Below are 24340 nucleotides of genomic sequence, written 5' to 3'. Positions count from 1 at the left end.
GGCTGGGATCCAACTCAGTGTCCGCCTCCTTACAGTGCCAGGCTCTGCCGCTCTGAGCACCCCGGAGGCCTCTGGACCCTGGGAGACCACAGAGCCAGCATGCGAACTGTTTCTGTTGGCAACACAGATGTATTTCTTTTATTTGGTAGTAAATAGAGTAGGTATGTGTACATCAAACAACAGCAAGACAGATATAAACTGCCCCCCCAACACTGGGTGCTCATTCTGAGCTGCGACGCCCCCTCAACAGGCTCCCGGCGTCGCAGAGCCAGAGGCCACGCGGTGAGAACCCCAGTGCGTGCGCTCTGCTTGTGTGAGAGGCTGGAGGTAGAGCTGGGAGAAAGGGAGCAGGGGAAAAGATCAGTGGGATCTGCTTTCCCTTCTGCGGCAGAACACTGGATCAGCTAGGACTTGGGCCTGCGAGATGGGGACCAGGGTCGGAGGCTTGCGGGCGGGAGGGCGGTGCTGCCGGCTGCTTCCTGCAAGCGCTTTGAAGAGGCCTCGCGTTGTCCAGCCGCCTGGGCAAGGGCCACGCGCTGCTGCTTTCACCCCCTTGCGAGTCCCCTTGAGAGTCCCCGTGGGGCTTGAACTTCTGCTGGGCGCTACCCTGCCCTCCACGATTCCATTTTGCCCAGTTTATTCGGGTCGTCCACTTCCAGTGGCTCAGTGACCCAGCCAGGGGGCATCTTCCGCTTAGCGGTCCAAATGTAGACTCCGCAAAGAGGTTAAGAAGACCTGTCTACCCGGGTGCGCGCCATGGGGTCAGGGTGTAAGAACCAGGAGCCTCATAGAAACCCCTGCTTGGGGTCCAAAGCGCAGCCAGGCACACCCAGAGGACAACACCCGGCCCCGCATGTACATGTGGCCCCGCAGGAGCCATCCGCAGGGCTCCCACTCTTGGCTCCCCGCCCTCTCGCTGACCCCCACCCCCTAACCCGGACTTTGAGATGTGAGTGATCCCTTGCCTCTGGGCCTAGGACTCTGGAAGTGTGCACGGCCGGTGTGCAGGGTGGATGGTGTTGACCTTTTGACCTGAAAACAGTTGGGGGCTGGGGGGTGGGAGAAGGATGGCGGAAGAAAGGAAAGAGCCACGAGGACAACTAGGCAGGATGTACTTTTGAGCCCTGCCGGGTGCCTCCGATCCGGGTCTGGGGTTGAGATTTGGGCTGCACTTGTCCCAGGTGTGTCTCTCCCGCGGAGTACCCTGAAGGCGCACGAGGTGGGGAGCGTAGGCTGAGGTGGATAATCCGGTCCTAGATAGAAACACAACCCTCGTCCTCACTGGGGCCCGTGTATGCGCCTGGGATTCCTCCCCACCCTTCCTTCTCCAGGACCCCTAAGGGTATCACTCGAGCGACGGGGTGGTTCCGGAGACCCGAGGAAAGGGATAGCTGGAGACTGTAGCGCGCCTCCTCCGAGAGTCCCCTGGAGGTGCGTACGAGTTGTACTCGCCCAAATCTCTTCCTTGGCTGCTGCTCCCGGCGATGTATCTCCGGGGGAAACTTCCCAAAGTCTGAGTTGCCGGGTTCCAAAAGGATCCCTTTGGGTTTAGGCCTGGGAGAGGTATAGAGCCAGCGAGAGATAGCGTTGCGCCTATCGCTGAGGCAGGAGCGGTGAGGTGGAGTCACCTGGTGTGCCTCACCCAAGCGCTAATGTCTTAAAGAAATATAAAGAATCCCCTTCTTTCGTGAGCTCCTTCACCGCCCTCGCCCCCCTTGGTGATGAAGTGCACGCATCAGATTTTCATCAAAGTTCTATTAAGTGAAACATAGGTTGCAGGGCACCCTTTGATTGAAACAGTTTAAATTTTAATTGTGTTTTTAATTTGACATATAGTTGCAGAAAGGAATGACACTGCGTCGCCAAGGGGCGGTCGATTTTCTTAATTTCTCCCAGAGGAATTGATGAGTCTATCAGGCCACTAGATTGGAAACCCATTAAAGCTCTCTGGTTAGGCTGTTAATTGGAACTTGATGGATGTGGGGGTGGGGGGAAGTGTCGGGACTCGGCTATGCTGATCCAATCTTCATGACTTTCTGTTTTCCAATAAATTACACAATTCATTTTCCAGCCGCAGATTACATAAATTGTACACCTCTGGGGCTCTCTTTTTCAAATAGGGAGCCCTTTTCCCCAAAAGCCTATTGTGAGATGTCATTTGCACCAAAGAACGAACAGCAGAGGCCCTTGAATGAAAATCGAAACATAATCAACGTTTATACTTAGAAAATTTATTGAGATCATTTTCTCTGGTATTTCCTTATTTTAAAGTTTGGACGCGCCATATATCATAATCCACTCGCGTGGGGGGGGGGCAGACTGTGTTTAATATTTATCGAAGCTTGATTCCAAGATCAAACTTGTTTATGACTTCATCTGTCATTTCGGAGGGAGCCTTCTTCTACTATTACCCGGCTCAGCCAGCCTATTTCCCAACTGCTGCAGAGCAGAGAGGATCAATTTTTATTAGGCTCCTCGGCAAGTTTGCTCTGGGCCGCTTTAATATTGAGCAGTGGCATAATCTCGGGACCTAAACTTTAAGCGTTCTTTCAGTCTCGGAAAGTTTATCATTCCTTGGAACCTGGTTATGCCTAATTCCCAGGAGACGGAGACAGGGGGTCAATCCCAGAGATGCAGAGGGGCCATCCTCCAAGGTGTGGGTATTAAAATGAGTAGGACTGGGCGGAGCTATCCCAAGGCTAGGGGGGTGGGCGGGGTGTGGGATGGTACTGAGTGGAAGGATTGCCACTCGTTAGGGGAGAGACATGAGGTGTCTGTGGGTGGTGGTTCCAGGAACTGAGTGTTTGCAGCTACACTGGGCCCAGGAGGGGGCGTCTGGGCCTCCGTGCTCCCGGTGAAGATCCCCGTATGCTAGAAAGGGGTGGCAAGCAAGGTTGTTTCTTGACCCTCCGGTCCTTGCGGTGTGACGGCTGTAGGTGCTGGAGGGGCGGGAGGTTCCTCGGGCGATCAACCGAGAGGAGCTCAGGGGAGCTGCAGTCAGTCAGGCTGCAGAGCTGGGTCTCCACCACAGCCTTCCTTGCCCCAGCCCTGTGACCACCACCATCTCTTCCCTGGTTAAGTGCAGTGTGGGTGTGACGTGCGCACACTAGTAGGAGCTCAGTGAACGTTTGCTGAATGAATGTGTGAGCGTCCATAGGCATTTATGCAAGTGCCTTCATGCGAATTAATGCGTCCTTTGCCGGGTGTGGCAGCACAGGAAGTGCCTCGGTAAAGATTAGACCGTCGAAGCGATTAGAGGGACGGGGCAGAGGAAATACAAGGCAAGATGGATCTTTTTGACGCCCCAAACTATCCCTAGGGGGAGGAGAGATAGGGACACAAGGCTTCATAACTTCCTTGTTTAGAGTCAGCAAGCCAGGCTCCTTGCAAGGGTCGACTCCTCAGTCTCTCACTGTTTCAGGGCCTGGGAGCTGCTTTTCTGAGGCCTACCTCGAGGTCCTCTGCCCTGACAGAGATCACTCCTTGGGCTCTTGCCTCACCCATATACCCGCCCCCGCCGTCCCGAGTCAGCCGGATCCTCACAGCCTCCCTTGCAGCCATCCTCCAAGCTCAATGCCAGTGTCTGCTCCTGTCTCCCTCCTCCCAAGTGCGATGTATTGGCAGTGGAACAACCTTGAGCACAAATCTTGCTTTCTCTGCCTGGGCTAGTCTCTTGTTTTCTTGAACCTCAGTTTCCCGGCCTGTACACTGAGTGAATAGATCTGTGTCACTTGTTTGCCATCAGGATTAAAGTGAAGAATGATGGGGAATTCCCAGCATGTTCCCTGCACGAAGTATTTACAGTTCAGGAAGGTTCGACCAACTCCCCCTACTTGTCCCCAGCTTTCTTCCCCAGCGGGGTGACTGGTACTGCTCCCCGAGTTGGCCGGCCAGTTCCCCTCAGGGCTGCCTTGACCCTGGCTCCGGAGGTAGCGCCCAGCTTAGGATGACTGCGAGAAGCTGATGGTTAGTGAGAATCGGACGATTCTTTCCCTGAACCTCCCATGTACCCCACAACAGCGCGGGAGCCCGCGCGACCCGCTGCGACATGGCCCGGGAGCCTGCGCCGCCGCGGCGCAGAGGAGAACGCACAAATTGTATTTCAGCTCCAGGTCCTTCCGGGTTAATGAGCTGACACCATGATTAAAGCTGACCATTTGTAATGTGTCTCGACCCTGCCGCCGAGCCCTGAAGAGGTTAATGCGGTGACGGAGGCCGGCACCTGCCCCTCGCTGGCCTCCTGGGCCGCGGCGCGCAACCCCTGGCCCCCGCCCCCTCGCCTGCCCCTGCCCCGGCTGCACGGCCGACTCCTAATCAATTAGCCCATTAACGAGCCCTTCGAGGAGTTAAGTAGGGAGAGTTCTGCCACGGGCAGGGCCGCAGTCGGTAACTCACCGCGGCTAATGATATTATAAGCGCTTTACTTAATAACCCGGGCGCGGCGCGGGCGAGGAAGGGACTGCACCGTCATGGTGCAGCTTCTGGACATTTGTGGGGACTGATTCCAGAGTTTCCACTCACCCTTGGCTGCACTTGGGGGGCCCCCTAAAGACAGGGTTCCCGGAATCTCTTGGCCAAGAGGTCCGGAGGCCACAGCTTGAGGGGGTGGGGTTGCCTGAGCACTTCGGGCCTTGCCTCACTTCAGTTTCCAGGAAGCTTGTGCAGACAACTGTGGCCCCAAACCGCTTTGCTTGGCTGGGCTAATTCTAGCTCAGGTAACAGCTGGTCTAGGAATTAAAGGGGCGAGAGCCAGGGCACAGAAGGGGGCTATAAGAACATAAAGAGAATCACTATTTACTGCGCCCCACGGTGTGCCAGGCTCGGTGCTGGGTAGTTTGACCTCACAACAGCCTCTGCGAGGGAGGCACTGCTTCCTCCAATTTTAGGAATAAAGAAACCGAGGCTCAGAATTTCCAAATATCTTCCCCAAGATCACCCAGCCGAGATATGAGTCGACTCTGCCCAATTCTAAAACTGAGTCCTGTCACCAGCTCCTTCTCTTCTTCCTGGGAGCAAAGCATCTATTTCTGCAGCAGTTCCGAAACCTTCAATATTTACAAAACAAAAACAAAAACACGGATTCGCTTAAAACACGGGCGGTGGGCTACCCCGCCAGGTTTATGGAGTACCTACTATGCGCTGCTAGTGCTTCGAGGCTTTCCATCCCTACCTGAGGCAATCCGAGAAGTTATTTTCGACTACGAGGGCAGAGAGCCTTTAATCGGTATCAGAGTTGTGCAAGTTCACGCAGTGTGTAAATAGTTATGCCAGGATTTGAACCCAGATCTCAACTAGAGGTATTAGGACTTCTTCCCTCCCACAAAAGATCCTGTAGTTCCGTAGGACCTGTGACAGGGATGAGGTCTACAGACGGGGAAGGGGACTGTCTGCTCCAAGGGCTACTGGCCATGCTGGAGAGAATGAGCGTCCTCCTGCAGACACCTGCTCCTAACCCACCTCACCCCCGCACAGGGCGCCAAGGTCCCGGGAGTGCCGGCTCGGCCCGCCCACTGGGGCTAGAAGGGGTGGAGGGCTGGGGGAGGATCGTGGAGCAGCCTGTACAAGCCCCTGGGAGGCGTCGAGCCACTCAAGCTCCGAGTTCCGCACCGCCCCTGCCTCTGAAGAGAGGGGTCCAAGGGGTTCAAGGGGTCGGAGTCGCCGCAGCCGTCAGGAACTCGGGCTAGAATCTACGCTGCTTTCAGCCCTGGCTGCCCCTGGTTAGATGCCGCTGATGCCCGCCCGGCCCTCGGCACGCTCTGGGGGCGCACCGGCGCTGTATGCCTGGCCGGAGCGTTTTGAAATTTTCCGGGGCCTCTCGGCGGCGCTGCGATTGGCCGCGTTCGGGTAACCTCTATGCAAATGAGGCCGCGCCGCCTCCGCGCCGCCGGAGACCCGGCGAGCTGGCGGGCGAGGAAGGGGCATTTGCACCGGGGCTGGGCGGGCGCACCCAGAGCCGGGCGGGCAGGAACCCCCGCGCAGCCGTCCGGTGCCCTCGCGTCCCTCGCGCGGAAGGGACGCCTCACCAGCCTCGGCGCCCCCTCCCCCTAGATTCCCTCCCCGCCCCTCCCCGCTGCCTGCCTGCTGCACCACCTTCCACCCAGATCACCCAGATCGTCTCTAAAGGGAGTTCTTGGTTTCCTCCAATTTCTTATGAACCCAGGATGGGCAGCAAAGAAGATGCGGGCAAGGGTTGTCCGGCGGCCAGTGGCGTCTCCAGCTTCACCATCCAGTCCATCCTGGGCGGGGGCCCCTCGGAGGCACCGCGGGAGCCCGTCTGCTGGCCAGCAAGGAAGCGCAGCCTATCCGTGTCCTCGGAGGAGGAGGAGCCGGACGACGGCTGGAAGGCGCCCGCCTGCTTCTGCCCAGACCCGCACGGCCCTAAGGAGCAGGGCCCCAAGCACCATCCCCCCATCCCTTTTCCTTGCCTGGGTAAGGATCGTACGTCTCCAGCGTGGCAGCCAGCAAGCGCGAGGGGAGGGAGGCTGAGCGCCCCGCCAAGACTCCCGCGCCGGGCCCCCTCTGGCCAGAGCTGCGGCAGCCTGGGGTTCGGGACCTCGAGGAGAGGGGCGCGCACTGTGGTGCCTCCTCCGCCCGGTGGGCCCTCGGGAGGAGGCGAACACAAACCAGTGTGGGCTTGGGCTTCTTGGGGAAGGCTGAGTTGTTAAAGAGAGTGGACCACCGCGAGAGGGACACGCTGCCAGCCGTACAGCCGGCTGTCCTCAATCACTTTGCACATCTGGTGCTTTCTTTCCGGACACGAGGTGGAGATCTGCAAGTCAGGTCTGGGCAGTCTGTCTCTACCGTAATCTCTTTCTGCGTCTTCTTCCTCACTCGCTCCCTATCTCTGCCTTTCTCTCCCTCTCTCCTCCTTGGAATGATTAGCACTCCAAGATGATTGACAATGGTGCGTTTCAGAGACGGTTCCTCTTTACAACATTTGACGAAGGGGAGCCCTGCGTTAGTCCTTAGCGTGATTTCCAAACAAATGGCCTGTGAAATGATGCCACCCTATAAAGCTCGAGGAACTCTTCCAGCTCAGTTACTACAAGGCAAATTCGCCTTTTAAAACCGTGTTAGTGTTTCCCCCTCCACTCCAGACCTCCTCTCCCTGTTGCCCCTGGCCCGTTCATAAAGGTGGGAGCACAGAGACCCCATACTCCAAGTAGCTGGGTCTTTCTCTTGTCGCTTTTAAGGGACAGGGTGCTGGGTTTGGGGAGCCAGTGAGGGATAAGAGGAGGGGATTGGTAAGGTGGGACCAAGGCGGCAGGCGCTTGCCAACTGCATGGTCCCAGGGAGAGCTGGCGGTCTCCGAGGCTCCCCAACCAACTCCATGGCCTTCTTGTCTGCTCTCGCTTCTCAGGTACCCCCAAGGGCAGCGGGGGCTCGGGCCCGGGCGGCTCGGAGCGCACGTCTTTCCTCTCTCCTTCGCACTCGGACTTTAAAGAAGAGAAAGAGAGGCTCCTGCCCGCAGGCTCGCCCTCGCCGGGGTCCGAGCGGCCGCGGGACGGCGGCGTCGAGCGGCAGGCTGGCGCGGCCAAGAAGAAGACGCGCACAGTCTTTTCGCGCAGCCAGGTGTACCAGCTCGAGTCCACCTTCGACATGAAGCGCTACCTGAGCAGCTCGGAGCGCGCCTGCCTCGCCTCCAGCCTGCAGCTCACGGAGACCCAGGTCAAGACTTGGTTCCAGAACCGCCGCAACAAGTGGAAGCGGCAGCTCTCGGCAGAGCTGGAGGCGGCCAACATGGCGCACGCGTCGGCGCAGACTCTGGTGGGCATGCCGCTGGTGTTCCGGGACAGCTCGCTGCTGCGCGTGCCGGTGCCACGCTCGCTCGCCTTTCCCGCGCCGCTCTACTACCCGGGCAGCAACCTCTCGGCCTTACCTCTCTACAACCTCTACAACAAGCTCGACTACTGACCCGCCCGCCTCCCCGCGCCGCCAGCCTGCTCCCCGGGCCGCCTCCAGCTGCCCGAAGAGCCGGGCGCGGACTGCACTGTAAGCAGGGCTCCGGAGCAAGGCGGCATGTTTCCAGAAATATGAAGAAATACACTATGTGTATTCATTAGCTCTTATTTATGGCCTCTGCCCTACTTTTTGTTTTGATTGTTTCGGGTATTTATCGGCATTCCCTAAGTCAGAGAGCCTGCTTTCTACCTAGACCCAACCAGTACGCTTTGAAAACCATTCGGAGTGGGATGTTCTCGGGTGGTGTTGGGAAAGGGAGTTTTGGCCAGACAGCCTCTGGTTGGTAGGAAAAAAAAAATCAGGAAAACACCTACAAAACCAGGTACACTCCTCCCCCATATATACACCTGTATATATGTACATGCATACACGCTCGGCCAAGCCAGGTCCTCAGAGGCTTTGGACAATTACCTAATTGCTTCTTTTCGTTTCCCTCATCCCGAGGATGGGTAGGGACGAAAAGGGGAGAGTTCAGATCTGTAAATATTTTTAAAGAGAAAAAAATAAAACATTTTAAACATCTTTGCTAACTTTGGTGGGATTAATTGCCCGGCATGATAACGCACGGAAGGTTTTCAGGTTTTTCGGTGGAAAGACTTGCATGCGTCTCTCTGCAGAAGTCTGGCTCGCGCCACGTGGAGGGTGGGACTGGGGTCAGGGGTTAAAGATCGGGACCTTGGCGCCGCCCAGACTGCACGTGGCTGGAGCTGCCCGCCCACTCTCCCTCCTTCGCCCAGAATCGACGCGCCGGCTGGGGTGCACTCCGGCTGGAATCCAGCTCCTGAGCCCGCGCGGAGAAAGACAAAGACAGGGAGGCAGGCCTCGCCACTTAAGCGATTGCCTTCCGGGAACGAGCGAGCCGGGTGCCCAGCTGCATATTCCCAGCACTGGGCTCGCCTTGAGCTTGGCCACAGCAGGTCACGCTACGACGTCCCCTGTGCCGCGCACTTCCTCTCCAGGGGTATAAAGCAGGCGATGCGCTGCTTGTACCTGGTAAAGCCTCCACTTTGCTCGCCGCGAGTTTGGTGCTACGAGCTTGTCGCTGCGCCCAGCTACCCCGCCGGTGGCTGAGTTATGTGTGCCACGCAGAGAGGAAACTGGGAGCGGTGAGGCAGTACTTCGGCTCAGGAGAGATCCGAGAACCAGTACCAGGCAAAAAAGGCGAGGGAGGCAAAGGCGCTTCCCTACACTCTTTTGTTGTTAATAGTTTGCATTGGTTCAGCGTGTGGCTGGGTCACCGGCTAGCACGCGGCCGCTTGCTCTGAATGGAACCGTGACGCGCGGCGGGGCCGCCCACGGACTTCCTCGCCCTGACACCTGCGGCCGCGCAGGGGCTGGGAGGGCGCTGCACCGAGAGAATAGCCGCGGGAGTGTCATGCAAATTGCAGATTCTCGCTCCGGTTAGATTGCAGCCACCTGTTCTTGGCAAAACGTCGGAAAAGGAAGCCTGAGCTTGGAGGAAGCCGGTGGTTCAGCACCACCTGGGGCGAGCTCCTCCGTCCGCCTGCCTCTGGCCTCTGGCCCCGCAGAGCGGATGCAAAGGAACCTGGAGTCCGCAGCGCTAAGGCCCTATCTCATCCGCTAGAAGGAAAACATTTGCGTGTGAGAGTTGACTCTGAGCTGCAAGGCATCGAAATTATCTACATTTTGTGAATATATACGGGATATCTGTAAACGTCTATGTAACTCGCAGTGTTTTTTGTAAACTGGCCAAAAATATTCTATCTGATGTTGTCCATTTTGAGATCATATTTTTTCTCCTCACATTAGATTTCATAAAAATCACCATCTATTCCAAGGTGATGTCAGAAGGATGTTACCCAAGAACACATCTGCTGACACTAGGTTAGTTCAATTACATTTATTTCAACTGAGTTTACATCAGTAAATATTTACTGGGCCCTAGTACATGCTGGGAAACTATGCTATTGGGCAGTCAGATAAAAGAGACAGTGGATCCGTTTTCTTGTGATTTATCATATACATATACTTCATTTCAGTGAAATTCTTTTGCTCCAGATGACTTTTAAAATTTTTTCTAATGTTCTTTGAATATTCCACGAAAAAAAACAAACTGCGTCCAAAGAACTGCTTCTATAGGAATATTCCATCCATATAATTTTTGTTTGCATTTCAACAGATTACAGTTTTTACAAGAGATCATGGTTTTAACAGTGTTGGGTCACTGTATCCTCTGTAGATTTCCCTTATAGGAAATGGTTTCTTATAACCATGGCAGTCACTTAGTGACAGTGATCTGTGCCCTTAAAATTTTAGGGAATGATCCTTTTCCAGTTTATCATGATGTGTTTATTTCATTCTTTTTACTAATCCAGAAACTAGCTGTCAACCGTGATCCAACAGTATAATTAGTTTTTAGAAATTCCTCTCTTACAGATAACTAAGTTTTACACACACACACACACACACACACACACACACACTTTGCATTTGGATTTAAATGTTGTTCAGGACTCCATTGTTGCCAGATTTCCTGTCTCAAGACTATCAATTCATTTGAATAATCAGCAAAATCATCAGCCTCCTTTCAGCCTCTAAACTGGATTTAAAAGATTGACGTTTCTTAAAACTCAAATCGAGCTGGGCTGCAACTGCATGCCCAGAGGGACCTGAATCATACACACACTGGATAATGAAATACACTTAGATTTTATTAGTGGGTAATTCATGCTCAGAATCTTGGAACAATAATATAATTAAATAAACAACTGGGAGAAGGAACCAGATAAGTCAGGAGGTAAAATTATTTAGCTAAAGTTAGAATGGAAGTAAGGAACTGCATTTTAAAATTTTGAATTCAGCCATTAACTTGTGGAAAGAGAAGAGATAGAGAACCAAGTACCAGACTGGCAAGGAAGGAGGGCAAGAGTCAGCAGTAATATCATCAATGCAGTAGGCAGAAAGGTTGCTGTTGTGTGTTTATTGGGTCAGGAATCATACAAAGATGTGCATCCAGTTCAGGGTGTGTGAATGCATAAAGATCATCAACACTTTCTCATTTATGTCCCTTAAAAGTTAATCACTTTAACCCCAACAATTTTCTCTCACTTCGTACAAAATCAAATAAAACAATATATATTTTTCTTTTACAAAAGGCAGTGAAAAAGCAGTTAAAGCATCGATTAAATTGAAATTTTTCAGTGAACCTTTGACATTCAAGAATCACTCAGTCATTTCATTCTACTGATTAAGTACTGCTTTTCTTTCATGGAGATAAAATAATTTCTCATTACTCAAGCAACCTTCTTGATTCTCATTTCTAGAGGATTCTAGAAAACAGCAAATGGAGCACACTGAGCCTGCAACTTTGGGGAGTGGCAGGACAGAGTGGAAGGAGATAGGCTTGTAGCTGTTGTTTTAGGATCCTTCAATAAGCAGCTCTAAAAAAAGCTGTGGGAGCTTTAACACATTGCAGAGTACCGTCTCCCAGGCTGTTCACCCTTCTGAAGGGGGGTTCCTCCAGGGCAAAGGCTGGTCTGTTTACATGCATCTTTCCAGAGCCTCTCACCAGGCCTGGCACCAGCGGAGGCTCAATAAATGTTTGTGGAAAGATGGGGTGGAGATAAAGCATAATATAAATATGAACGGGTTTCTTCAGTAGAACTGGAGACAATGGGAAATGAGAGACGCTGGTTTATAGGTGGAAACTCCAAAGAAATGAGAAAAAAAAAAATCAAGGCAAAATAATGCAGTTAATTGATTAGAGCAAATATTTCCTTCTCTACATCAACTTTTCGTTAGCTTCACGGGCGTGTGCACATCCAGGGATAGGGAGAAAACTTTAGCACTATGGAAGTATTGACCAAAATGGGATTCTTGTGTTTCAGAGACTAACTTAAAGGGGAGGGCGCCACAGACAGAGCTGTAAAGATCTTTCCCGCTTTCTATGCAGAGGGCGGGCAGAGCGTCAGCCCTCCCCCCCGAAAACTACATTTCCCAGAATGCCATACGCGGGCGGGAGAGGGCGTGAACAGAGCCTTGGCGCGATGGTCCTTGGGAGTTGTAGTTTCCACGCGTCCAGCTCGAACGCCGTTGCCTCGGCGAAGTGGTAAAATAAGCCCACGTGATCGGAAAAGCAGCGGTTTCCCTTTGAGCCGGAACAGGATGACTGGGTTGACCGATGCTGGGCAGCTGAGCGGACCAATCGGCCGCCTAGACTGAGTCGTTGGCGTTTGAAATCAGCCAATGGCAGGTCTACGCTGGAGCTTCCTCTGCGCCTCCTTCGCCTAGCCTGCGAGTGCTCTGAGGGAAGCAAGGAGGCGGCGGCGGCGGTGGTAGCGAGCGGCGAGTAGTGGAAACGTTGTTTCTGAGGGGAGCCCAAGGTAGGGAGGCGAGGCGACTGTGTGCGGGAGCGGACTCTCCAGGGACTTCCCGGGTCTGCAACTGGCAGGGCCGTTCCGTTCGCAGGGGATCCCGTTTCATTTCTATTGTTTTCCCTTTATTTTTAGGAGTGTCCGGGCCGACGGGACCCGGGAGAAGGGAAAGGGAACGGTCTGGGGTCCGGGCATCGCTGCAGGCCGGGCTGGGTTTAGGGGGACTGCGGTGCCTGCCGGGCCGGTTTGGGCGCGGCGAGGGCCGGATGAGGGGACGAGTTCCGACCTTGGCGGGCTAGTGCTCGGCGCAGGCGCAGAGACTCCTCGCGGTCGTCGTCTCGGCCCCTCCCTCTGGGGTTCCCCACCGCCAGGCTACCCGTGCGCAGCCCCAGCCCGCGGGACCCTTGGGGACTCTGACTGGGCCCCTGTTCTGCAGATGACCGGTTCTAACGAGTTCAAGCTAAACCAGCCACCCGAGGATGGCATCTCCTCGGTGAAGTTCAGCCCCAACACCTCCCAGTTCCTGCTTGTCTCCTCCTGGGACACGTCCGTGCGCCTCTACGATGTGCCGGCCAACTCCATGCGGCTCAAGTACCAGCACACCGGCGCTGTCCTGGACTGCGCCTTCTACGTAGGTGCCCTCCCGCCCCGCTCCGGCCCTCTTCCTGTGTTACGATTCTCCACGTTAGGAGCGTTTCTTTTCCGGGGCTGGGTAGAGGCGTCTGTCGGTGGGGTTGTTTAGACAGTTCTTTAGCTTTTCAGGAGCACCTGCCTTGAACCGGTACCGTTTTAGGTTTGGGGATATGCAGACATTGGAAACTCCGTTTCCCCTTTCCATTAAAGACTTGTGGAGTAACTCTGTAAACTTTCTGAACATAAATGATCTTTATATTTGCAACAATACTGTTTTGGCTGCCGTACTGAACGAAACCGTTTAGGGGACATGTATGTTTACCCTCAGCTAGCGTGTTGGCTAGAATAAAGCAGCCCTCCTTTAATTTCCTGACACAGGAGTTTAGTGACCACTTGCTTTTTTGTGCTGTTTTTTGGTTTGTTTAGCATGAATAGTTGAGCCCAGTGCGTATCCTCAGCATAAACTGAACACTTGCTGGTAGAAATAAGAACGTTGAAACCCTTTCAAAAGTTCTGGTTTTTAAATGGTTCAAAACTGTTTTATAGGATCCAACGCATGCCTGGAGTGGAGGACTAGATCATCAATTGAAAATGCATGATTTGAACACTGATCAAGGTAATGTGACAATATCTTTACCAGTTTGTTTTCTTGACTAGTGTCCTAAAGTATAAATGTTTGTGTAGGAAGAGTAGTTCCTAAATTGCTTAGTTACCAAGTTGCTTAAGTACAGGTAGCTTGAATTTAGGATTTTTTGGTTTAAATGATAACCGTTGAGTTACTGATTACAGAACATTCTGCATATATTTTTTGCAGGAAAGCCAGTTGTGGTCACCATTGTCAGTGTTTACATAAATTGACACTTAAGTATTTGGCCTTTATTTTGTTCTTAGAAGTGGGCTGGATCCCAGACTGGCCAACGTTTCATTAGGATTTTCCACTACAATGCTGATGTTTTGAGAGTTCAGTTTTCAGAAACTAATTTAGTTTTCAGAAGCTAAAGGTAGATTTAAAACCTCACAAAAAATAGGCAATCATGTCTATATTAATTGTGTTTGTTATAGTTATTTAGCAAAATATGTTTCAGTTGCAGTTTTTGAATGAGTAACTAGATACATTTCCTTTCAGTTAAGTAATTTCTTAGAGGTCCAGATATGAAATGACTTACTCAAATTTTTTTGGTGACATTGGGACAGTGTAGAGATTGGAATGGAACCCACATGCATAGAGCTGTCCAGCTGAGCATTTGTTTGCATGTATATTCATCAGACACAGATATCCTAAGGAGATAGGTTGGTACGGAGATATGACTAGATAGAAGATGAGTTGAGCAACGGGAGAATGGTTGGAGGATGGCCACATTTTGTCAAAAAAACTAAGCACCCAATTAGAAGAGGCTTTTGCATGAAAGTGACTTTCGTCTGTAACTTATACCGCAGGTATTTGGTTTTGTTTGCCAGTAGCTTACCCTGTGTAATAAGTCAGCTTGGAGATCTAGGTTCTATTTGTTCAGAAACTTGGGGGGTAGAGAGAAACACTGAACAGCAAACTTCTCGATTTTCAGTGTTACATAGAGAATTAGCTGTTTATTCTGTGAAAGTCACTGCCAAACTTCATGAAATCCTTTCTTTCTTTCTTTCTTTCTTTCTTTTTTTTTTTTTTGAGATGGAGTCTCGCTCTGTTGCCCAGGCTGGAGTGCTGTAGTGTGATCTTGGCTCACCACAGCCTCTGCCTCCTGCATTCAGGCAATTCTCCTGCCTCAGCCGCCCGAGTAGCTGGGACTATAGGTGCGTGCCACCATGCTCGGCTATTTTTTGTATTTTTTAGTAGAGGCGGGGTTTCACTATGTTGACCAGGATAGTCTTGAACTCTTGATCTTGTGATCCGCCCACCTTGGCCTCCCGGAGTGCTGAGACTAACCTTACTGTTTGAAGGTCAGGACCATATATTGTTCCTTCCTATATCCTTAGCAGTTGGCACAGATTCTGGTATGTAGTAGATGTTGAAGGAATAAATGAGATATGGTGGGAAGGTTCAAATTGAAAAGAAGGAAAATGTCTATTGAAAATTTGAACCACAGTGGAACCAGGTAGAATAATGAGAGGACTTCACTCCCAGTTCTCATAACCCTTTAGCCATGCAAATAAGTTTCTTAGCAGCATTGGCTTAATGTTCAACATAAATGTTGTTGATCCAGAAGACCAGAGTTCTCCATTAATTTGTTCATTCAACAGATGTTTCTTGAGCACCTAGCCTGTACCAGAGCTTGCACTAGATACCGGCAGAGATCACAGAGTTAAACGCAGTTCTTGATAGGAAATCTAGAATCAAATGAGGAAGATAACAGACATGCCACTGCTTTAATGTAATCTGAAATTCAAGACAGCCTTTGGTATGTGCCATACTAGTGAGTCATGTGAAGTGTGCACTGTAAGGTGAACAGAGAGGAGTGGATAACTTTGTAGTCATGGAGAGATTTTTCTGTCTGTAGTCATTTCCATGGGGTTGGATGAGGCAAATTGATTACAGTTGAATGAATGTTTCTTTTAATTGTTTATTTTAGGAATCTTTAGTAAAGGTAGTAAGCTAGATGTTGGGGATTCCCCCCCACTTTTTTTTTCCTATAGAAAATCTTGTTGGGACCCATGATGCCCCTATCAGATGTGTTGAATACTGTCCAGAAGTGAATGTGATGGTCACTGGAAGTTGGGATCAGACAGTTAAATTGTGGGATCCCAGAACTCCTTGTAATGCCGGGACCTTCTCTCAGCCTGAAAAGGTAGGCTCTTTATATTCATTGCAGGAGTTGATGGTTTTGGGGTGATTTTTGTCTTGATGCATGATTGCTGACTATGTTGGTTGAATTTAAAGGTGAAAAGTCAACATGGGGGGAAAAAGTTGACAGTCGTTTTATAAATCCAGCTACATAGAAATGCTTTAATGCAAAAGAAAATTAACTTTGGGATTTGGGGCCAACTTTTATTTGTCAGTTGTTATATTTGCTTCCATGTATTGTTAATGCTTTAAATCGCAGAATTGAGAAGCAACTCACTGCCTTTTCAGAGAAGTCATTTAGCAGACTGTTCGATTGTCTTAAATTGACACTCCATCCCAAACCAGAAAATTGGATGGAGCATCACTTATTTTCATTTGTTATCTGAGGTTTCTTTTGAGTTGACTGTTGAGAGGGCAAAATGGGTTATCATTTCAAGTTCAGTGAGAAAGGTGTTTTATGTTCCCTGGCTTCTACTGTTTATATATTTATTTTTTAATACTGATAGATGTAGTTTCAAGGCTCTTAGCGAACAAAGCTTTTTAAAACCGAAACTTTGTGTATTATTCTAACCTTTTGATCTGTATGATGAAAGTGTAATTGAGCATTCCTTCTGTATCCTCATCAGACTTTATCAGGTGGTAGTTAATTTTAAAGATTGATTGTTTTAGCAGTTTAAAGGCATCCCTCACTTGAGTCTATTTCCTCAGCGTAAATATACTATTCAATTCCTATTCAATTCCATCATTATATACAATAGTGCATCCAAAGAGCCATTATTTTTGTCACATCACAGTCGAATCTACTCCTGGCAAGACCTTTGTTCAGAATAAAATAATTGCATTGTTTCTAGTTTTGATTTATGGTTGTATGTAACATGTTAAGAACTGTGATAAATTGCTGACAGAATATCATATAATGGACAGCCACACTGAATCAAGCTGCTTATTGGTTCAGCAAGGTTCATTATGTCACTTTTTTTTAATACTTTCTTTGATAAATGTATATACCTAGTCAGTAGCATGACAGTGGTTTCACTTGATTTATGATCAGTGGGGATAGAAAGCACTATTAGAATCTTGTGTGTCACCTATATAGTAAAGATTTAAGATAAAATTCCCAGTATGATTATACCATTATAAATCGATCTCTTTCTGGATTCTCTATTTTTAAAGTTTGGTACTTTATACATCTTAGATTAATTTTCATTTCACTGCAAACATTTTGTTTTCTGAGTAAGCTATGATAAATCTTAACAACATTTCTCACATTTAAATCTGCTTATATTGAATCTGTTGTTTTGAATCTTAATTTTAATTCCTTATTTTTCCCTTGGTCACATTAATTGTTGAATTTTAGGGCCAGATTCTAGAGAGGGGTGGGGCATGGCATTGTTACAGCTGGTAACTTGATTCTTCTTCAGCTGATGGTATGTGGTTAACATACTAGTGATTATTAACAACATATGGCTTAAGTATTGAATGTTGCATAGACATCTTACCTTGCCATGGGGCCTCTACATTTTTTTATGGCAGTTCTTCAGGTTTGAAAATGCTAAGTCAGATTAGAGTTTCTTATTAATTGAAAATAATAGAGCACAGTTGTGAATCGCAAGTCTAGATTTTTAAAAAGTGACTGAACGTGATCAGGAGAATATTTTTTTTTGCCACCTTTTTAATGAGTTGGCTACCTCTGTTTTGTTTCCAAGTAACATTATATTTACAAATAAACCACTAAATGTTTGCTTGTAGGAAATTCTATGATTTATTATAAAGGAATTTTTGTGGAAAGTTTAATATTGAAGAAAGGCATTATGAGGGGAAAAAGAGGGGATACACTACTTTTAAAAATTTTCCCTAATGTTGAACTTCTGTCTTGAATGTGTAGTATTACATCAGGGCACAAGAATTACTTTGTTGTATGTATGTCAGACCACTGTCTTGTCTTTTAATTTTGAGTTTATATGCCACCAAAGGCTACTAAACATCTAATTAGTGGTGGCTCCCTCACTCTTCCTGGAAAGGCCTATTTATTCCATGTAACAACTGGGGGAAAAAAAATCAAGATTTTTAGAGTTGCAAAATGAAATATTCTAAAAGGTGATTATAGAAAAATAATTTTGAAAATGATTGTTTTATGAAAAGCCAGAAACCCATTAAACTCTACCTTGAATTATTTTATGGCTTTATCATCTCCTTCTTGAATTTTTTTTACACTTTTATGTTGTCTCTAAATGAAACATGAAGGCTGGGAAGAATAGTTTAATTTGTTTTAGTAATGGAGAGAATTAAGACTTCAAAAGCTCCTTTACAGAATTACTTAGAATGTACATTGTATGATGCTTGGTGAAGTATGAAGAGCATCATGGGTGTGCTATTTTGTGCAAACTTGGTTTAAATAATTGCAGTATCTAAAATTGTTACTTGTGATTGGGGAATTCAGTCAGCTAATTTTTTATGGTTTTATGATCAGATGGACTTTATTTTGGGGCAAAATGCCATTTTCAGGCAAGTAGGTGATTTTTAGCAAGTTTTGGTCTTTCTTAAAAGGTATATACCCTCTCAGTCTCTGGAGACCGGCTGATTGTGGGAACAGCAGGCCGCAGAGTGTTGGTGTGGGACTTACGGAACATGGGTTATGTGCAGCAGCGCAGGGAGTCCAGCCTGAAATACCAGACTCGCTGCATACGAGCGTTTCCAAACAAGCAGGTACTGAACTATACTCCCTCTTCTTTCTGGAATTTGAAAATAATATGATCTTATATTATAATGATTTGGCCACTATCCCCTAAAGCCTTCTTTTTTTTTTTTCAGTAGTGATTTAGAATTTGCTGTTAGGTGTATTCCTTGATATTTTTGACAGCCATGTGTTAAAAGGAAGTGCGTTAACCCCCATTTTAGAGACGACCTTGATGTTCAGAGAGACCAAGTAATGTGCTCAGGAAGTGGTTTGAATAGAGGAGGTCTTCTGATCTTTTGTTGATCCTGGTCCAGGATGCTTCATAGGTATACAGAATCAAAGAGGGCTTTGCAGATATTTCAGTTTACAAAATGCTGAAATGAAATTTGTATCTGGATTTTAAGCTTATGGAATTTGCTGTTTTCTTTTTGCCTTTTTGTAACCCTAATGCTTATAGAGTTCTTTCCCCAGTTTGACAATAGAACTTTGTTTTTTTTTTTTTCTTAAACTCAACTGAGGTTACAGTGGCAGGGCCCCTCTTATGATGGATGTACAGGGTACCCTTCCATCGCTAAATAAGATTAGCCTGTTTGTTAGTGATCTCCCTCCTCCCTCAGGTCCTTAAAGTTTTAAGAGGAGATGGTGGTGTTGTCAGTTGCAATAGAAATTTTGCAAGAGGAAAAGTCATTAAAAATAGAAGTGTCTTTGGTATCTTATGGCTGTCCTTTGGTGGTTGTAGAACTTGAAGCAGGTATGTTATTCTCTTGGCTTTTTAACCTGCAAAGGCCAGTACCTCAAATGGTGATCACAGTTCCTTTTTTTAGGAGATTGGAAGTTTCCATTGAAGATGAAGAATTGCAGTTATGTGAAACTTTAGAGATTTAAATATGTGATTAAAATATGCTTACATTGTGAACATTATTTTAATGCCATTATATCTAATATTTTCTATAAGATTATTTCTACTTTGTAATGGCAGTTAAAAAGTCGGATTTTACTGACTGACTTATTTCTTCATAAACAGTTTTCAGGAATAAATCTTTTTCATACCTTGAAGGATTAAAAAATCATAGATTTTGTATTTGGTGTGTTCTCTCTTATTTTTTAAGATATTGTCATTTCAAGGAAAGATGAGAAAACGTTTGAAATTGTAAACCACTTTTGAATGTCCCTGAAAGTCCTTGTGCAAACCTGACTTACTGTACTAAATGTAAGAAGTAGCATGACTGAGGTGGAAGACTGGTGTTCCAGTTTATTTGGATTATTGATACCCCCAATGAAGGAAACACAATTCTTAACAGTTGTTCGTGATGAAGAGGCACAGAACATAGAAGAATATATTTTAACTGAGGGAAGAAATTTGAGTCTGCTGGGCAGGACAACAGGACAACAAATAAGTGACACTAAAACACTTTAAATTTTGTTTAGGTTTGATGAAATAACTAGACATTTTTTATTGTAATGTGCAAGGCCCTGGTACCTATGAGGAAAGCAAGTGATGCCAGTCTTATTTTCTTTTTAAAGTCATCGTAACTATGTTAGTACAGCCTACACACTTCATTAAAGCCTGCTGTACTTCTCATTTCTGAAATAATCACTCTTTAGTGTGGGTTGAATTTGGGAATTAGCACCTTGTTTTTGGAAGCTGGAATTTACCATTTTTTCCCTCTGGTTCTCTCTTGGCAGGGTTATGTATTAAGCTCTATTGAAGGCCGAGTGGCAGTTGAGTATTTGGACCCAAGCCCTGAGGTACAGAAGAAGAAGTATGCCTTCAAATGTCACAGACTAAAAGAAAATAATATTGAGCAGATTTACCCAGTCAATGCCATTTCTTTTCACAATATCCACAATACATTTGCCACAGGTAAAGTATGGCATGCTGACCTATATTTAATTATTATATTATTTGGTGCTTGCTTTTTATGGTATTTAGTGAGAAAAAATCTATACAGTGCTTTATGGAAATGTAATTTCCATGACCTTAAAAATTAACTGTTAAGATAATGGTTATTTCTGTATCTGGTGTTAAGAACCATTTTAACTATTTTGAAATTACTTCCAGGTGGTTCTGATGGCTTTGTAAATATTTGGGATCCATTTAACAAAAAGCGACTGTGCCAATTCCATCGGTACCCCACGAGCATCGCATCACTTGCCTTCAGTAATGATGGGACTACACTTGCAATAGCATCATCATATATGTATGAAATGGATGACACGGAACATCCTGAAGATGGTATCTTCATTCGCCAAGTGACAGATGCAGAAACAAAACCCAAGTGAGTATGCTTCACCTGTATTTGAGCCTTTTCTTGCATTCAACCCAGGATTTATTAATTTTTCTAAATTCATGAATAGCATTGTTGATGCCTGCTCGATATTACAGCTGACTGTAGGGTTGGAGTTGATGTTATCATGTTCTCCCAAGCTTTCAATATCCGTAGGTTGATAGACGTCTGATGGATAAAATTGTGCCTAGTTGTTTTGTACAGAAGAATGTCAAACTCTCATTCTTCTTGAATAGGCTCTATTATTTGAATCTCTGGAGTTATTACCAGCTCATTGCTTCAAAATTAAGTTGAGGAATTCAAGAATAATTTATTTTAGTAAATTCTATTTAAGATGTTTAAGAATTTGAACTGCCAAAAATCTTTCCTCTCCACAGAGGTTGTTTCTTTAATATTAACACAAAGTAAGTGACCTTCAGGTCTTATTGGAAACCCAGAGTAATATGGCCTTGCCTGGAATTGCAAATTTCCTTAGTTTTGAAATTTTCGTAGACGTCTTTGGTTCTTGGCTGTAACTGTTGACTGAGAAGAGTCATTTGCATTTTTTGATACCAACAGGGCAAAGCTTTTTATTTAATTACCTCCACCAGGCTTAAGGGAAATCTGATACTTCGGCATGTGTTAAAACTATAAAATATCTACCCCAAGTGTGTTTGCCCAGTTCCCTGTCCCCTCTCCCCAGGCCCTTAAAGGAAGTTCTTGATACATATTTGTGGAATAACTGAATGTTTTCAGGATTCTTATACTTTGCTGAGTTAAATTGGGTGTGGTACCTTTGCTGATTGGTTGAGCCTCTGAGAGGGGGCAAAGTATTAAATATTCCATATCAGATATGCTTTTATAGGTTTGACTTTAGAAAAGTCTTAGCATGTGAAGCCTGTTGGATAAAGGGCTGTGTTTGCATTTAATCTGTCACTTTTGTATCTCCTGTCCTGGCTGGCCATTTTGATCTCATGCTGTTCTTTTTTTCTTTTGAACTTGTAGGTCACCATGTACTTGACAAGATTTCATTTACTTAAGTGCCATGTTGATGATAATAAAACAATTCGTACTCCCCAATGGTGGATTTATTACTATTAAAGAAACCAGGGAAAATGCTAATTTTAATATTATAACAACCTGAAAATAATGGAAAAGAGGTTTTTGAATTTTTTTTTTTTAAATAAACACTTTCTTAAGTGCATGAGATGGTTTGATGGTTTGCTGCATTAAAGGTATTTGGGCAAACAAAATTGGAGGGCAGTGACTGCAGTTTTGAGAATCAGTTTTGACCTTGATGATTTTTTGTTTCCACTGTGGAAATAAATGTTTGTAAATAAATGTAATCAAAATCCCTTTGCATTCTTTCTGGACCTTAAATGGTAGAGGAAAACGCTCATGAGCCATTTGTTTCTTTTGCTGGTTATAGTTGCTAATTCTAAAGCTGCTTCAGACTGCTTCATGAGGAGGTTAATCTACAATTAAACAATATTTCCTCTTGGCCGTCCATTATTTTCTGAAGCAGATGGTTCATCATTTCCTGGGCTGTTAAACAAAGCGAGGTTAAGGTTAGACTCTTGGGAATCAGCTAGTTTTCAATCTTATTAGGGTGCAGAAGGAAAACTAATAAGAAAACCTCCTAATATCATTTTGTGACTGTAAACAATTATTTATTAGCAAACAATTGATCCCAGAAGGGCAAATTGTTTGAGTCAGTAATGAGCTGAGAAAAGACAGAGCATATCTGTGTATTTGGAAAAATAATTGTAACGTAATTGCAGTGCATTTAGACAGGCATCTATTTGGACCTGTTTCTATCCCTAAATGAATTTTTGGGAACATTAATGAGGTTTACATATTTCTCTGACATTTATATAGTTCTCATGTCCATTTCAGTTGACCAGCCGCTCGTGATTAAGGTTAAAAAGAAAAAAATTATAGTGAGAATGAGATTCATTTCAATGTAATGCACTAAAGCAGAACACGAACTTAGCTTGGCCTATTCTAGGTAGTTCCAAATGATATTTTTGTTGTCAAACTTTAAAATTTATATTAATTTGCAAATGTATGTCTCTGAATAGGACTTGGACCTTTTCTGACATTTATTTTATCCGTGATGTGTTTTTTAAAAATTCTTTTGATACAGAGAAGGGTCTTTTTTTTAAAGTATTTCAGTGAAAACTTGGTGTAAGTCTGAACCCATCTGTTGAAATGTATTTTCTTCATTGCAGGTCCACCTAATCATCCTGTGAAAGTGGTTTCTCTATGGAAAGCTTTGTTTGCTTCCTACAAATACATGCTTATTCCTTAAGGGATGTGTTAGAGTTACTGTGGATTTCTCTGTTTTCTGTTTTACAAGAAACTTGTCTATGTACCTTAATACTTTGTTTAGGATGAGGAGTCTTTGTGTCCCTGTACAGTAGGCTGAAGGATTCCCCTTCTGTCTCCTAGCAAGCCCAGTTGCTGTATCCGAACAGTTTGAGCTCTTTTTGTAATATAATCTAGACCTGTTATTTCTGTGCTATCTAATAAACGAGATTCAGAACCCTTGAATGTTGGATGTTTTTGAATGTCGGTAATTAATATAATTTACTTAAAAAGGCTTGTGTAAAGCAAAACTCGTCATCACAGGCATGTTGGGGGATGACATTTTACCTTTAAGTCCACTCTGCCTCGTTTAATTGTCTGCTCTGATGTGTGTTGGGGATTCAGTCCTGCATAAAGTGATTTGTTGGAGTTCAGCCATTTCCCTCATGCCCCCTTGTGCCCTCTCGGTGGATCAGCAGGGCCTTTGAGCCAAGTGTACAGCTTCACTCAGGATGGGCAGAGACTATGTGGCAGCCGCTGGGGACCTTTTGGCTCAGTGCTCTCCTACTAGTGCCGGTGCAGTGGTGCTCAGGTAGCTTGTACATCCCTGTGTTGATGTAGTCATAGTCCACACACAGCCAAATGACAGACCCTTCTCTACTTAGCCATCAAATACCAAATCACAGTGAAGCCCTTGGGATGGTAAATAATGTAATAGCCAGGGACTAACTAATGATATTAGTTCTTTCGTGTGATTATGTGCTTCTAAAAGTCCCTGACCACTTGGTTGAGGACAGACCGTAAGTTTAAAACATTGTATAAGTGAAAGAAATAATATAGTATTGTTATAGGTAACCAAATTAAAGTAATGTGGACTTGTTTTTGAGGTGCTGAGGGAGGGCTTATTTTATGGTTCCATGTGGATATCCTCTTGTCTCTGGATATCAAATGTACCTCCCTCCATCTCTACATACCCCTTAACCAGCTCTTCACGGTTTGCTTGTTTATGGTTATAGCTACCTTCTCCCCAAATTACCCAGATGTAGTTACCTTGGCCTCATTGGTTTCTCTTACCCACATTCTTTAAGTGTCTCTTCTGTTTATCTTTTCTTCCTACTGCTACCATCCCATGGCCTTCTGGGTGAATGTGGCAGCCTCCAGTTTCTGCCTTAAGCCCTCCATCTAATAGAGCAGTGACTTTTGAACATTGTAGTTGTGACCCAAGTAAGAAATACATTTTGAACTACAGTTCAGAACACAGAGGTCAGTATAGTATGCATGACAGACAGAAGGGTCCTGAAACACGACTTGCCCTTCCTGCATGTGATGTATCTGGTGCATGTGTGCATTTTTTTTCTTTGCTTTTTAAGAAATCCTGGTTATGGCA

At 46.3% G+C, this 24340-nt stretch overlaps 2 protein-coding genes across 7 annotated transcripts in view; both read left to right on the top strand.

Annotated features, from left to right (window-relative positions):
- Positions 1-242: 242 nt before the first annotated feature.
- HMX2 (H6 family homeobox 2) lies at positions 243-8484 on the top strand. Its single transcript, XM_003904367.3, has 3 exons — positions 243-282; positions 6161-6429; positions 7361-8484. The coding sequence occupies exons 2-3, from the start codon at positions 6162-6164 to the stop codon at positions 7912-7914; spliced, it is 822 nt and encodes a 273-aa protein (XP_003904416.1). The 5' UTR covers positions 243-282; position 6161; the 3' UTR covers positions 7915-8484.
- A 3579-nt stretch (positions 8485-12063) lies between these two features.
- Positions 12064-24340, top strand: part of BUB3 (BUB3 mitotic checkpoint protein) — a 40089-nt gene continuing 27812 nt past the window's right edge. For 3 of the 6 annotated variants that reach the window (XM_017944409.2, XM_017944407.2, XM_017944408.2), the window contains exons 1-7: positions 12066-12305; positions 12733-12927; positions 13476-13545; positions 15555-15706; positions 18250-18408; positions 20066-20243; positions 20442-20658. In XM_017944409.2, the coding sequence (XP_017799898.1) occupies positions 12733-12927; positions 13476-13545; positions 15555-15706; positions 18250-18408; positions 20066-20243; positions 20442-20658 (971 nt within the window). In that variant the 5' untranslated portion in view covers positions 12066-12305. Of the gene's footprint in view, positions 12306-12732; positions 12928-13475; positions 13546-15554; positions 15707-18249; positions 18409-20065; positions 20244-20441; positions 20659-21651; positions 23200-24340 lie in introns of those variants that run through there. The other 3 variants (XM_003904366.5, XM_003904365.5, XM_021943812.2) reach the window with 3 other exon arrangements.

Source organism: Papio anubis, chromosome 11, assembly GCF_008728515.1.
Source record: "Papio anubis isolate 15944 chromosome 11, Panubis1.0, whole genome shotgun sequence".
NCBI classification, from domain to species: domain Eukaryota; kingdom Metazoa; phylum Chordata; class Mammalia; order Primates; family Cercopithecidae; genus Papio; species Papio anubis.
This window is presented reverse-complemented; position numbering and strand designations above follow the sequence as displayed.